We start from the raw sequence: 16,374 nt of genomic DNA on the forward strand, positions 1-16,374 counted from the left end.
GAATTTCGAACTGAAATTTTGCCAAATGAGAGGAGATCATATTATGATGATGATACTGGAGTATTCTTTATCTCTCTCTAGAATCTCTCTAGGGTTTTTGCCTCCACACTAGGGTTTCCTAGGGTTTTTTTGCATTGATAGCGTTTTTCCGGCGACAGCCGGCGTTCGACTAGCGACGATGAGCACACCAACGGCGACGGTGCAGCCGGACCCGGAACAGCGTACGAGGACGGGGGAGGACGAGGTCGCTGTGGTCACCGAACAGTGGGCGCAATGGTCGCTGGAGGAGGAGGAGGCGACTTTCGCGCCGGTCGGGGACGAGGTAGGGTAGGCCGACGTGGGTATGGAGGAGACGTGGAAAGTTGTTGGAAGATTCCTGACTCAGAAGATGGTGAAGTTGGAGTTTATGCGTCAGGTTTTAGCTTCCGTTTGGCAACCGGTCAGAGGGGTTCAGGTTACGGAGATCCAGAGGGGTGTGTTCTTGTTCGTTTTCTTTCATAGAACGGACGTGGATTATGTCTTGGATGGAGGACCCTGGGCTTTTGAGAATAATGCCTTAGTTTGCAGGGAGGTACCGCCGAATACTCTCCCCGGGGAGATCCCGTTGAACACAATTGATATGTGGGTGCAGTTACACGATATGCCGTTGGGATATACATCTCAAACGGTGTTAGAGCAGGCTGGCAATTTCATTGGTACCTTTGTGAAACATGATGATCGGTTTGAAGGGGCCCCGTGGTTGACTTTCCACCGAATTAGGGTTTCTATTCCGGTGGATAAACCATTACGGCGACGAATGAAGCTACTGAAGAGGGATAAGACCACGGCTTGGGTAACGTTTTGCTATGAACGGTTGCACAGGTTTTGTTTTTACTGCGGATTAATGGGACATCTTTATAATTTTTGTATTAAGGCGCGGGACTCTAGTATACCATTGGAGCGGTACCCGTATGGTCCGGATATGCGAGCTGGTGGCTCCCGGAGCGCTCCTAGAGCGGTTGGGGAGAGCTGGCTTGTGCCGGTTGGCGGGAGACCACGTCCAATAGAGGTGGATGGCGGGATGACCGGGGCGGCAGTGGTACGGCCCAGTGGTGCCGTACCGGTGCGGGGCAGATTTGTGGCCGAAGAGCAGGTGGAAGCCACCGGGAAAAGGCGCAGGCAGGCTGAGAGAGACCGACGAGGTACGGAGTTTGAGGGAGAGGATGTTATTATGCAAGAAGGTTCAAAAAACTTGTCCATGGCGGGAGCTGCTGCACAGTCCCGCCCGTCCCAATGAGTACGTTAAGCTGGAACTGTTGTGGCTTGGGCAATCCACAAACAGTTCGACAGATTGTGGACCTGGGGTCCCGTAAGAAGCCAGATTTTGTGTTCTTAATGGAAACCAAGGTGGCACGGATACATGCAGAGCGGATTCGTGTTAGTCTTGGGTACGAGGGGTTATTTTATGTTGACAATGATAGGATGAGTGGTGGTATGGCTCTATTGTGGAAAAAGAATAACACGGTACAATTGTTAAGTTATTCTAAGAATCATGTGGATGTGGAGGTACGGGTTGAGGGGAAGCAATGGCGGATGACGTGTTTTTATGGCTTCCCAAAGTGGAACGAGAAGAGGGACTCATGGAATTTGTTGCACACGTTGAAGGGTAGGTCCGCGTTCCCGTGGGTGGTGGTGGGGGATTTTAATAATCTCTTGTTCCAGCATGAGAAGAGAGGAGGAAGCCCGTATCCTGATAGTCTCCAACGTGGTTTTGGGGAGGCAGTTGATGAATGTGGGTTAGCCCAGATGCCTATGAGGGGGCATCAATTCACATGGGAGAAAGGCAAAGGCACGCAGAATTGGATTGAGGAAAGACTTGACAAGGTGTTGACCACAACGAGTTGGAATGATATTAATCGTCATGCATGGCTGGAGAATATTCGAACTAGAGCATCGGATCACTCGATTCTTTTCCTCAACATTAATGCACCATGCATACCGAGGAGAGGAAACCCGAGGGGTTTTCGGTTCGAGATGGCCTGGTTTTTGGAAGAAGGCTGTAAAGAGGTTGTGGAGACTGCCTGGCAGGATGGTAAAATTGAGGGGCTGCTTGGGTGCCAACGACATTGTGGAGAGAAACTCATGCGATGGGGTGGTGAACGTTTTCATAAGTTTGGAAAACGTATTGACCAGCTGCGACGACGACAGGAATCTATCCGCAATCGGAGGGACCACGCGGCACTAGCCGAATTCCGGCAGATTGATGACCAGCTGAATCTGCTGGAGGCCCAGGAGGATGTATTTTGGAGACAACGGGCAAAGCAACATTGGCTACGGGGAGCAGATGCCAATACAAAATTCTACCACAGGTATGCTTCTGCCCGTAGGAAAAAGAATTTAATTATGCGTATTAAGGATAATGATGATTTGTGGGTTGAGGGGGATAAGATGAAAGCAGTGATAGTGGATTATTATACAAATATTTTTGCCTCGAATAATTCCAGTTGCTCAGATCCGTTGTTTGAGGATTTTAGTCCCCGAGTTACTCAAGTGCAGAATGCGATGTTAATACGGCCCTATGAGGCGGATGAAGTAAAGGAGGCAGTGTATTCCATGTTCCCAGATAAGGCACCAGGACCGGATGGTATGAATCCGGGATTTTATCAGCACTTTTGGGGTGTAGTGGGGGATGATGTAACTCGTTTTATAACAGGTGCGTTGAATTCATGTGTCCTCCCGGAGGGATTAAATGATACAAATATAGTGCTAATCCCTAAGAAAACGCAACCTGAGACAGTAGCAGATATGAGGCCAATTGCGTTAAGCAATGTGATTTACAGGATTATGGCGAAGATGATTGCGAATAGAATGAAGCCACTGATGGGGGGAATAATCTCAGAGTCCCAGAGTGCGTTCATTCCGGGCCGTTTGATTACAGATAATATATTGGTAGCTGCGGAAGTGGGACACTATTTGCATAGGAAACAGTGTGGCAGTGCGGGGTGGAGTGCGTTAAAACTGGACATGTCAAAAGCTTATGACAGAATGGAATGGCCTTTTCTGAAGAAGATGATGACTGTTATGGGTTTTGATGAGCACTGGATCCGCCTTATTATGCTGTGTGTTACCACAGTAAGATATTCGATTATGATAAATGGGGAGGTGGGTGGAAGTGTGACCCCGACCCGTGGGCTGAGACAGGGAGATCCTCTTTCTCCTTATTTATTTATTATTTGTGCGGAGGGACTTTCAATGTTGTTACAGAGAGCACAGATGGATGGGGCTATACATGGATGTAGGGTGGCTAGAGGGGTACCACCGGTCTCACACTTATTTTTTGCAGATGACAGTCTGTTGTTTTTCAAAGCAAATATTCAGGAAGCAGCTGTTATTAAGCAGTGCCTGGTTAGATATGAGAAATTGTCTGGCCAAATGGTGAACTATAATAAATCAAATATTTGCTTTAGTAGAAATACCCAGATGGCGCAGAGGCAGCAGGTGGCGTGGTGTTTGGGGGTGGAACTGGCATCCAATTTTGGGAAATATCTGGGGCTCCCTTCCTTTATAGGAAGAAATAAAAGGGCTGTATTTGCATATATTGAGGATAAAATCAGGCAGCGAATTGGATCATGGAACAAAAAGTTGCTCTCACAGGCGGGTAAGGAAGTACTCTTAAAAAGTGTGGCTCAGTCTATGCCTACATTTTCTATGAGTGTGTTTTTGTTACCTGAGTCAGTGTGTTTGTCCATACAACGTACTATGAATAAATATTGGTGGGGGACAGGAGCATATCGTGGAATACATTGGAAGGCTTGGGATAAATTATGCATCCCTAAGAAATATGGAGGATTGGGTTTTAAGGACCTTCGTGCGTTTAATCTGGCCATGCTGGGGAAATAGGCATGGAGATTTCTTACAGAACCTACCACTTTAGTAGCAAGGATCTATAAGGCTCGATATTATCCAAAGACTACTTTTATTGATGCTACTATAGGAAATAATCCGAGCCACTGCTGGCGGAGTATTATGGCCTCCCATGATCTAGTCTGTGCCGGGGTGCGCAGAAGGATTGGAAACGGTAGGGATACATTGATATGGGGACATCCTTGGTTGTCTGATGATCCAAGTCCTTTGGTTCAAACGCACATGCCTGAAGGATTAAGACAAGCATTAGTGAGTGGCCTTGTAGATCAAGATACGGGTACTTGGGATCCACATATTCTCAATGATTTATTTATTCCTGAGGATGTGAGCCGAATCTCAAGAATACCAATAAGCCCAGATTATGATGACACTTGGTATTGGAAAGGGGACACACAAGGAATATACACGGTTAAGAATGCCTATAGGCGTATTATGGGGGACTATTCTGATGACCCAGGTGCTTTTGATAAATGGGTTACATTATGGAAATTAAGAGTGCCACCCAAATGGAAAACCTTTTTATGGAGAGCCGTGTCTGGCATACTACCCACCACTGATAATTTAATTGTTAAACGGGTGGAGGTGGATCCTATATGTCCCATGTGTGGCAATACACAGGAAAATATTATGCATGTACTGGTTTTATGTGATTATTCTAAAATGGTTTGGAATATTTCGGGATTACCTGTCACGAATATTCAAACTAATTTTTTCCAATCATGGTTCTTAGGCATGATGGACTCGTTGTTGGAAGGGCAAGTACGCCTGGCAGTTGGGATCCTCTACTACTTATGGCTAGCAAGGAATTCGGCGCTGTGGGAGAGAGCCTTGCCACGGCCTACGGCTACAGTGAAGAGGGCGGGCCTGACCGAGGAGGCCTTCACCAGGCTCAGACGTGTGACGGCACAACCGAGTGCTACGGTGATGCCGGAAATCGAACCGTATGGGCTCAGGTGCTATTTCGATGCAGGCTACAGACAACACACGGGGGAAGCAACGTTCGGAGTTGTGTTACTCAGTCACGAGGGTGTTTTTATGGCAGCCTCGGCGGGGACACTACCTGGAGCTTTTTCACCCATTATGGCAGAAGCCCTAGCATGCAAGGAAGCACTATCGTGGCTTAAAGGGCGCGATATACAGAGGGTCGATCTAATCACTGATTGCATGGAGTTGCGTAACATGATAAAATCAAGAAGTACCGGAACACGATCGTATGTTGGGGTCATTGCGGACCAGTGCAGGACAATTATGTCATTATTTAATTACTGTTCTTTACATTATATTTCCAGAACTGCTAATATGCATTCTCATACACTAGCTTCGTTAGCTTTCGATCAGGAACATCCTATGTACTGGGATGTAATCCCACCTGACTCTATTACTATGTTCATTCATTAATTTACCAAAATATTTGGCTTTCAAAAAAAATATTATGATGATTTTTGAGCTGATTGACACGACCTTTATAGTTGATTTGGAGCATGTATTATAAATTTAAAACAAACTGCATTTTTACTAAATGGACGATAACGTGACGCATGCCGGTGCTTTTAGCCCAAGAGAGGAAAAACAAAAAGAGTTCCGTTGCCAGGAATCGAACCCGGGTCGCCTGGGTGAAAGCCAGATATCCTAACCGCTGGACAACAACGGATACATGTTATACTGAATCACTTAATGCTTATTATACTAAAACTTTAAAGCTAATACATTTTACATAACTACACAAATATACTACGTTGTAACAAATTGCGGTGAACGTGGATCGAACACGTGACCTTCAGATCTTCAGTCTGACACTCTCCCAACTGAGCTATCCCCGCAACTGAAAATGGGTTTCTTCGTGTCATTATTAATTACAAACACGTGACCATTTTTACGATGTATTATAAAATCATATAAGGAAATGCATCCAATTACAATTTAAACGTACTCATACAAAATTTTAAAATTACATTTTCTTATATGATTGTACAATACATTATATATATATATATATATATATAGGAAATTTCTATAATATACTTTTATTAATTATAATTTATATTGATTGATTTATAATTCAAAATTAGCATTTAAATTTTGTATGATTAATACAGTTGCACAAGTGTATGTACGTATGTATTTTAAAAAATTGATTAACACATGTTTTATTAATTTTATAATTTCATTTCCTTAATCATATTTTATATTTTATTAATTACACCGTATAATTTAATAAAATTACTACAAATATTGCAACTGAAGAGATATTATATTTCTCAATTTCATTAATTATATTAATTATAATTATCAAATATTATAGCAATTACTATAATAATTTCATTAATTATATTAATTATAATATTTGTTCTCTTCTAATATTGAATATATTAACATAAAATTACCATCATAATTAATGAAATTGCCAAAATTTTGAAATATATTACCATATTGTCATAATGATTACACGGAAGAACGAAATAAAAATTACCAGAATAATTACCATTAATAAAAATTAGAAAATTATATTAAAAATTAATTATATTTTAAACTAAGTATATTTTACTTTGTGTCAATAATATTATACCTTAAGTATAAAAATATATATGTATATAGATTACAATAAAATAACCATAATAACTACACTGAAAAAGGTGAAGAGAATTACAATAAATAATTATTAGGCAATAATATTAATAATTAATTATTAACGAAAGTATATTTTATTTTGTACTAATAATATTATACATTAAGTATAAATAAATAAATATATTATTGAGTTATATGATAGCATGAGCTTGCTTATTGAGTTGTATGATAGCATGAGATTGCTTATCGAGTTATATGATAGCATGAGATTGCGTATTAAGTTATATGATAGCATGAGATTGCTTATTGAGTTATATGATAGCATGGGCTTGCTTAGTGTAGATTTGTGTTTCCTTTCCATTTCCAAGCTCAAGAACATTGCAAATCTTGGATTTCAAGACTTCAGTAGAGAAGTTTTCTTATTCATCTCTTCTCTTTACTTTTCATCTATGCTTTCAATTTCTCTTTTAATATTGTGTATCTATTGTTATATTATGAGTAGCTAAGTGTTTTGGGACTAGGATTTGGTTTGATTTCTTGCTATTGATGCCTATTTGAGTTGTATTACATAAAGGGGATTATTTGGGTGATCTAGGGTTGTTGTGTGAAATGGGTTTGTTGAGAAATTTGTGTATGATTGTTGGATCCTAATTATATGTTTGATTTGGAGTGTGTTTGTTGCTACGAGAGTAGAGCTTGTACACTAGCCACACATTCACACACTTAATGCCCAATACGAGAGTATTTCGGGTGTTAAGGAGAATTTTTTACTTGTGTTCTTGTTTGGGCATCCTTGGGTTGAATTACCACGAGAGTGGAGTTTAATATGAGGTTGCAAGTCCAAATAGCTACGAGAGTGGTATTTGGACACTTTTGTGCATCTCACTTACCATATGCCTTGTTTAATTCCCTAATCTTAGTGTAATATTTGGCATCTTAGCTTGAATCAACCAAATCCCGGTCCTTTGTTTTGCTTGTCTTATTTCTTATTAGCCTAATCATATCAAACCAACTCCTTACCAATAGGTCTAGCTTCTAAAAGAATAGTTCTAGCTTGTGTTTAGCTTCACTTTGCATCAATTCCTAACATTACAAGAGCCATCTCCAGTGGAACGATATCTAAACTCTATTTTTAAACAATATTTTTAGTGTTATTTTAAATAATCTTTTTATAGTTAAGTTGCAAATAATTGATTATTTCTTATCTATTTTTATTTATTATCGCTATAATTAGTTTTTAGTAATTTAGTAATATTATTCAATTTTAGGTTATCTTTATTAAATTTATTTTATTATTTGAATTCTGTTAGTCTAATAATTTCTTGATTCTAATTTAATGATTAATATTTATAATTTTAGTAGTACATGTTCAGTAGGAGTTTAATAAATGTAGATTAGTGATAAAAGAAAGTGACCGCAGACTCGTTCTCGGTCATGGCTACGATCCGATATACTAGCAGAAGAATGCTCCATAGCAGCGCAGAAGCGGAGAAGTGGCTTGGCCGGAACAATATAAAATGAAGCTAATTTTCATCATTCTTCAATCAGTTTTGACCCCGGGATCAATTCCGGCGGTGGTGCGGCAGTTTCTGAATTGCAGGCACGGCGAGCTCCAGTTCGGCGGCGGCGAATTCCCAGTCTTCATGGTGCAGATTGGTTTTTGTTTTACGTCCAGGTTCTTAATTTGTGAGCCACATGTTAGTTCCATTTGTAATTTTTCTTGTTTAGCATGCATATTTTAATCCTTTCTTTAATTATGTTTAGCTTGAATATTTTAAATGTTTTAAGTTAATCGTTTCTTTAGTGATGTTAAATTCCACTTGCAATCAGCTTTCTTCAGATCTGTACGCGTAGTTAACTTCCTTTCTTTAGGAACATGTATTATTAGCATGAACAATTTATATTAATTTACTTAGTTTGTTCATCAATTATATTTGATCTTATAATTCTTTATTACGATTGGTTGTATTGAATTTGCCCAGTTCTAGCATTTGATTAATGTTCTAGTCTTTTTTTCCCTGCTTATATTTCGTTTTGTCAATTGTCTTTTCTACATAGTTTTCCACCTACTTTTTTATTCAGTTTAATTAATTTTAGTTGTTGATTGGTTCTGAGCACTTGAAATTATTAATTCAATTATTTCTAAGTTTAGTCGTTATTAAATTGCATCGTACAATTCCCTGTGGGATTGACTCGTGCACGTTATGTTTGAAGCATGCGTGTTGATATTATAGGTTGCGAGCATATAGAAATTTGTGATGTATCTAAAGTTGTCTAAGTGTTGAGTTTGTTGCTTGAGTTTGAGAACAAATGTTTTCCAAAGTATATTCTATAGTACTTTACAGGGTTGAGTGTGGTTATACTTAGCTTCGTGATAACGGGTGTTTTCCTATTTGTCTATGTGTTGTTTGTAAAACCCCTTTTAGGTGGGCTCAGCGTTGAGAAGTGATCGAGTTAGACTTGTCTAGTAGTCCTAATAGTCTAAACTCTTAATACTTTTATCATGATGTTATTTTGCCGGATTTTTAGACTTATGTTGTTTGATGATGTTTGATGATGTAGATATCGGGGTGTGTTTTTCCACTTATGACTTTCGATTAAGTTTTATGGATGTTATTTATTTTATTTTTATTCTAGTTCCATCATTAGCCTGTGCAATCACCACGGAGTGGTGGTTGTGGCGGTGACATCCCCACTAGTTTACTTTTTAAGTTGATTATCCGCTGCTTGGTTTATGTTAATTATGATTTAGAATCGTAATTAAGATTTAGAAAAGTGGGGTGTTACAACCTGATCCAGCGACTAAGAATTGAGGCGGGGAACAGGACGAATGATAGGAGAGTTCATGTCGTTGTTGGCGCTAAGGCCAATGTTGTGGAGCACGGTAAAAGCTCCAAGAGGAACAAGAAGGACAAGTGAAAGCTAGGTCCGAAAGGAGGCGTTACCAAGAACAAGTTTTCTGGTACATGTTACAATTGTGGCAAGCCTGGCCACAAGCCATCTGAATGTAACGCTCCAAGAAAGAAGAACAAGAATTCTGAAGCCAACGTTGTTGGAGAAATCAGTTAGAAGGAGGTCGAGATTAGCCTTTCGGCTATGGTGACCGAGGTGAACCTCGTGGGCTCTAATCCACGTGAATGGTTCATCGATACCGGTGCAACCAGGAATTTATGTTGCAACCAAGAGATGTTCAACACCTTTGAGACCGTTGAGGGTGAAAAGGTGTGGATGGGTAACTCTGCTCAGTTTGTTGTGGAAGACATGGGCAAAGTAGTTCTGAAGATGACTTCCGGGAAGGAACTAACGTTGAACAACGCGCTGTATGTTCCGGAGCTGAAGAAAAATCTTGTGTCTGGCTCGCTGCTGAACAAGCATGTATTCCGCATGATGTTCGAGTTAGACAAAGTAGTTTTGTCTAAGTTAGGGATGTTTGTTTGTAAAGGATATGTAACTGATGGGCTTTTTAAGCTCAATGTAATTCCTGTTATCAATAAAAGCAAAGTTAATTCTGTTTACTTGCTTGAGTCTTCCAATTTGTGGCATGGTAGACTAGGTCATGTTAATTTTAATTCTATACGTAGATTAATTAGCATGCACCATATTCCTAACACTATCAACTTGTTAATTTGTAATTTTGAATATTTCTTTGAAATTTGTGTTGAGGCAAAACTAAAGAAAGTACCTTTCAAATCGGTTGAAAGGGAAACTGAATCACTAGAATTAATCCATAGTGATTTGTGTGATTTTAAATTGATACAAAGAGAGGTGGTAATAAGTATTTTATCACATTTATCGACGATAGCACACGATACTACTATGTGTATTTGCTTAAGAGTAAAGATAAAGCCGTAGATAAATTCGTTCTTTATAAGAATGAAGTGGAAAACCAACTTAATCAGATAATTAAGAAGGTTAGAAGCGATAGAGATGGTGAGTACGAAGCACCGATTGTTGACCTCTGTGCAAGTGTAGGTATCATACACGAGCTTACGGCACCTTACACACCTCAATCGGACGGTGTTGCCGAACGAAAGAATTGTACATTGAAAGATATGATGAATGCGATGCTTATAAGTTCGGACCTACCTCTAGGTATGTGGGGTGACGCAATTTTGACAAGTAATTACCTTTTAAATAAGGTACCCCGCAAAAAGCTCGATAAGACTCCTTATGAGCTGTGGAACAGTAGGAAACCTTCCTACCAGTACCTGAACGTGTGGGGGTGTCTTGCCAAAGTTTTGGTGCCAACACCTAAGAAATTAAAGATAGGTCCTAAGAAGGTGGACTGTATCTTTATCGGCTATGCACATAACAGTAGTACTTATCGGTTCTTAGTACACGAGTCCCATAATCCGAATGTACATGAGAACACGATAATAGAATCAAGGAATACATATTTCTTTGAAAATGTATTTCCTTGTAGGTCCAACAAGGGACCAAGTATGTCAAAACGGACATTTGACGGAACTATGGATAATGATAGTGGGGAATCTGATGAAAACCCGAGCTCGAGCCGATACGCAGTAAACGGGCAAGAGTTGAAAAATCATTTGGTCTTGATTTTCTAACTTACTTGTTAGAGTATGATTCGGGTACTCTAACTTGTTTATTAGAAAATGAACCCGATTTTCTATCTTGTTTAATAGAGAATGAGCCTCGAACGTAGTAGAAGCTGTGACTTCTACGGAAGGACCAATGTGGAAAGAGGCTATAGAGTGAAGTGGATTCTATCCTACAGAATCACACTTGGGAACTTGTTGATCTTCCTCCGGGTAATAAACCCTTAGGATCCAAGTGGGTCTTTAAAAGGAAGATGAAACCAGACGGTTCCATCGAGAAGTATAAGGCTAGGCTTGTAATCAAGGGTTACAAGCAACGCGAGGGCCTTGATTACTTCGACACGTATTCTCCCGTGACGAGAATAAACTCCATTAGGACGATACTTGTCATAGCCGCGTTGTGGAATTTGGAAGTTCATCAAATGGACGTTAAAATCGCTTTCCTAAATGGCGAATTAGATGAGGAAATCTATATGGAACAACTCGAAGGGTTTGTGGTTCCAGGCCAAGAAATGAAAGTCTGTAAGTTGGTTAAATCGCACTATGGTTTAAAACAAGTGCCTAACCTGTTACACGAGAAGTTTAACCATGAGATGTTAACTAATGGGTTTAAAATAAACGAAAGTGACAAATGTGTTTACGTTAAAGAAATGATAGACGACTATGTCATTCTTTGTTTATACGTAGATGATATGCTCATCATTGGTAGTAACGATCGGATGATCAAGTCTACCAAAAACATGTTAAATGCGAGATTTGACATGATGGATATGAGTTTGACTGATTTAATCCTCATGATTAGAATCATTAGAAAACCTGATGGTCTTGTGTTGAGCCAATCACATTATATTGACAAAATCCTTGAAAAGTTTAACAAGGATGATGATCAATTGGCTAGAAGACCGTTTGATACAAACGTTCATCTAACCAAAAACCACGGAGAAGGCATTTCACAAGTGGAATATGCTCGGGTTATTGGTAGTTTGATGTATCTTATGAGCTGTACTAGGCTGGATATTGCCTTTGCGGTTAGTAAACTCAGTAGATATACGAGTAACCCTGGTGCTATGCACTAGAAGGCAATAGTAAAGGTTATGAGATACTTGAGGTATACTCGTGACTTTGGACTGCACTATTGGAGATATCCCGCTGTACTGGAAGGGTATAGCGACGCTAACTGGATATCTGATATTAAGGACTCTAAGTCTACGAGTAGCTACGTGTTTACACTAGCTGGTGCAGCTGTTGCATTGAAATCCTCCAAGCAAACCGTGATAGCTAGATCCACGATGGAATCTGAGCTGATAGCCTTGGACAAAGATTGTGAAGAGGCTGAATGGCTACGCCATTTTCTAGAGGATATTCCTAATTGGGAAAGACTTGTACCTCCAATATGTGTGCATTGCGATAGTCAAGCCACAATTGGGAGAATACAGAGTCATATGTATAATGGTAAGTCTAGACATGTGCGTCCTAGACATAATACCATTAGTCAACTTCTCACAACTGGTGTTGTCTCGATTGACTACGTAAAGTCAAAAGACAATATAGCGGATCCGCTGACCAAAGGGCTAGGCAAATAAATTGTGGAGAAGTTGACACAAGGAATGTGTCTAAAGCTGTAACACCCCCGATTTTCATGCCAATTTAAAGCTTAAATATGCAAGGCAAACTAACCAACATATAACATAAAACATAAACACAGCGGAAGTCTAGAATAATAACGGGGAAAACCAAGGAGTGTTATGCCACGTTCATCCCAACGTGAACGCACAGGCAAAGTCTAAACATCCATCTAGTATGTTCAACATTTGTGGCACACAGGCCAAAACACCAACTATACTGTTCAGGGGATCTAAACTATCCACGACTAACGCTCTCGCTATCTACTCAGGACCTGTAAACCATATAAAGAAAGGGGATGATGCCCGGTCAGCGAATATTGCTGGTAACCCATCAATACGCGTTCAATAGCATATATAGATAGTTTAATACAAAATCATTTTCGAAACGGAATACAGTATATAACAGTTCAAAACCGTAAAGAGAGAAGTCAACTGCAAAGACTCTATTTCACTCACAAAATAAGAAGGGAATCAACATCCCAAACATCATCAAGATAAGAACAACAACAGGACAACTGAACACCGCTCAAGATATAATCTACTGATCACAAAGTAGAAAACATCATGGCAAAGACAACAACAATAACAAGTACAACTCGAGGTGTATTCTACTGATCACAAAGTGGAATACCCTCGACATGCTCAACAGAAGAGGATAAACAATCACACATCGGCAACACATGCCACCGTGACACTACATGTCACATGTTCCAAATTCCATCCTTATGCCTGGTTCCAACCTTATGGCTACCCCCAACCTTATAACTAGTTCCAACCTTTACCTCCGAGTGCCACCCTGTACTTCCAAGTCCAACCTTATACCTCTGGGAACCGTCGTTCCCCCTCCAACAATCTCCAACATATCCACCTATTCATAGTACACGAGGGTACCGTTCATTTCACGGCCTGAAGCCACCCAACACATGAGCCTGAAGCCCAGATCATAACTCCATAATCACATCATGGCCACCACGAGGACCACATCTATACCTTGGTGACTAATGTCCCATACCATTAATCGTGCAATCCAGGTACAGCCAACACACACATCGTCATAGGAATCAATCAACGGATCACAACGAATATATGAAATCATTCTCAATCAAGGAAGGGTTACAATCCGACATCAACGATGATCAACACAAGTTATCATCCACAATAGGAAAGAACAAACCACACACACTAGTGTTTCAACATCAAACTAGCATGCTTATCAAACGGGTAAACCAAACATAGTTCCGAAGAACGTACAAGACTCATCATGGTTCAACGAATCACAAAGTTGAACACTTAGCACGATTTAAGACACCAAATCCTACATGGATTCCTACCATTACGTTCTAGACATACGAAACATCAAGAAGACACTTAAATAGCCCAATAAAAGAACATCGGGAAGTCAAAACATCAATTACCGAGTCAAAAGAATCACGGGGAACAAATCCCCAAACATCACCATTGTGTACCCCGCGGGTGGGGCCACGGGTGGGCTTCTACCCGTGGTTCCGCCCGCGGGAAACTTTGCCCAAACCACTTATACCCCGCGGGTGGTGCACTACCCGCCGTTCCGCCCGCGGGTACACCTCTGTACCACAATTAATCCCTTCAGGGATTTTCAACACCAAGTCCAAATTCAAGTCCAAAACACCCAAAATCTCACAAAATACAACAACATGACTTGAATCGAGGAAATAGCCAAGCAATGGCATACAAGAACCCCAATAACAAGCTCTAGATATGCATTCTCACAAGACATGCATCAAATCTCACATTTCATAGCAAAATCACATGTAGAAGTCAAGAAATCATCATATAGGTAAGAAAATAGATTTTGTAAAGCATGGGTTACCTCTTGTAGCCTACAACTTCACTTATCACTCCCTTACAAGTTTCTATTAAGGCTCTCCTTCAACTTCAACTTCACAAACACACCAAAAGACAACAAAGATTTCATATTTAGAAAAAGACACCTTAAAAGATACTAAAAACACTAAAGGACCAAAGATTTTACCCTCCTATATGCTCAAGATTAAGAAAGGTTGAATCTTGAAGACCAACTTGAAGAATCTTGGAATGCCCAAACTTGGCTTGAAGAAGAAGCTAGCTATTTTTCTAGAGAGAAAGAGGAGCTTTTCTTTTTAGGGTGTTAGGGAAAAGAATGAAAGATGACTCTAGGTTAGCTTGAGATACAATCATAAGGTGAAAAGTCTTCTTTACCCTTACTAAAATGAAAAAGTGTAAGGAGACAAGGGAACAATTCATGAAGCATAGGGTACAACCCATTGACTTGGATTGACTAGTCAATTACTAGTCCTCCGACTATTGAATTTTCAGGATTTTAGAAATAAACTATCAATTAAGCTAGGATTAATTACTTAATTAATCCTTAAATAGAATTTGGATTTACGGGGTGTCACAAAAGCCCTTTGACTAAAAAGTTCTATAGTGTATACCCAACCTAGTTGGCACCTAGGTTCAATGGAACAACTAAATTATGGAACGGAGCGCGTCACTGTCGGGGTCTCGGACTCCCTACCATTGGTTAAAACAGTGACACTCGCACGAGGCTAGCATGTTGATGCTTTAATGATTCGAATGTCGGTTGACATGTGTGAGTATGCGGGATACTCGAGAAAGAATCACCTATGTAAGAGAGAAGTGAGGGTCGCTTCAAAGGAGAATTGATGGGCACAATTCTTTAGAAACTCTCGCAGAACCAGGAATGGTAGCCCACGACCAAAACGGGCACAGTCATGAGAACAGAGCATGGTTGGGAGGTTCCTGTGTGAGATATGTCATCATTTACACAAACGGCAGTCGGTTCAAAGACATCGCGTTCTACCGTACAACCAGTAGAGTAAACATATCTTCACAAAGGAAGGTTCAAAAGGTGCGGTACCCCTACCTATCCTAGGCAGGGATCGACCGTTGAACATAGTTGTTTCCGATTTCAAAATACCCTGAAAATAAATTTTTCATTCATGTGGGGGATTGTTGGAAAAAATAGCTTAAAATGGCATGTTAAGTGGCTATTTTTTGGTACAATTATCAGTTGGGCCCACTTCTGCTTTGGGTCGGGTCAAAGTGGATTCAGGTTCTTCGTAGTGAGACAAAGAGATTGATATATTGTACGCTCAAAACGGATAATGGGTGAATGAAATATTGATTCTCAAAGTAGACCCATTTGAGTTGGAAAAATGAAGGGAAAAAGCTTGGGAGTAGCTTTTGTCTTACATTGGTTTGGGAAGCGGATTTGCACCACTATTTATACAAGAGCTCTTTTAAGGCTTATTGAATTGTATAGCATAGAGGCTCTCTCTCGCGCGCAGGGCGGGTGCAAATCAAATCCCAAAATAAGACTGAAAAGCCTTGATTAAGGCCTGAACTCGTGTAGGCTTGATTCAGGTATGAACTCGTGTACGCCGGCACCTGCGGGCACAAGTGTCATCGGCCTTGGAGGCCAAAAGTAGCTGCGCCATCATAGTGGTCGAACCCTGTACGCCAACGGTCTGCAACCAGAAAGTTACCCTATATAAGTTTTTCAGCTCCAAAACTCTCTGCTTCTACTCCTTTCTTAGCCTACTGTGTTCATCCCATAGCTCTCGTTCGCCGGGTTCTTTGTTTGGGTGCTCAAACATTGGATCGTAGTAAATTTTATCCTGGGAAACCTAGGCTACAACGCTCTTAGCACTTGTGGAAGGTAGCAAATAAGGTTTTAA

General features: G+C 40.3%; 2 protein-coding genes and 2 non-coding genes across 4 annotated transcripts; 2 read left to right on the plus strand and 2 right to left on the minus strand.

Moving 5' to 3' along the window:
* The first annotated feature begins 343 nt into the window (after nt 1–343).
* Nucleotides 344–1,276, plus strand: LOC109150808. Its single transcript, XM_019298784.1, has one exon. The coding sequence runs from the start codon at nt 344–346 to the stop codon at nt 1,274–1,276; it is 933 nt and encodes a 310-aa protein (XP_019154329.1).
* A 2,729-nt stretch (nt 1,277–4,005) lies between these two features.
* LOC109150809 lies at nt 4,006–5,301 on the plus strand. Its single transcript, XM_019298785.1, has one exon. The coding sequence runs from the start codon at nt 4,006–4,008 to the stop codon at nt 5,299–5,301; it is 1,296 nt and encodes a 431-aa protein (XP_019154330.1).
* Nucleotides 5,302–5,482: 181 nt separating this feature from the next.
* On the minus strand, nt 5,483–5,554 carry TRNAE-UUC. The gene has a single exon. It is a non-coding gene; the product is annotated as a tRNA-Glu (tRNA).
* Nucleotides 5,555–5,650: 96 nt separating this feature from the next.
* TRNAF-GAA lies at nt 5,651–5,723 on the minus strand. Its single transcript has one exon. It is a non-coding gene; the product is annotated as a tRNA-Phe (tRNA).
* Between the last annotated feature and the right edge of the window lie 10,651 nt (nt 5,724–16,374).

Source organism: Ipomoea nil, unplaced genomic scaffold (genome assembly GCF_001879475.1).
Source record: "Ipomoea nil cultivar Tokyo-kokei standard unplaced genomic scaffold, Asagao_1.1 scaffold2280, whole genome shotgun sequence".
In the NCBI taxonomy this organism is placed as follows: Eukaryota; Viridiplantae; Streptophyta; class Magnoliopsida; order Solanales; family Convolvulaceae; genus Ipomoea; species Ipomoea nil.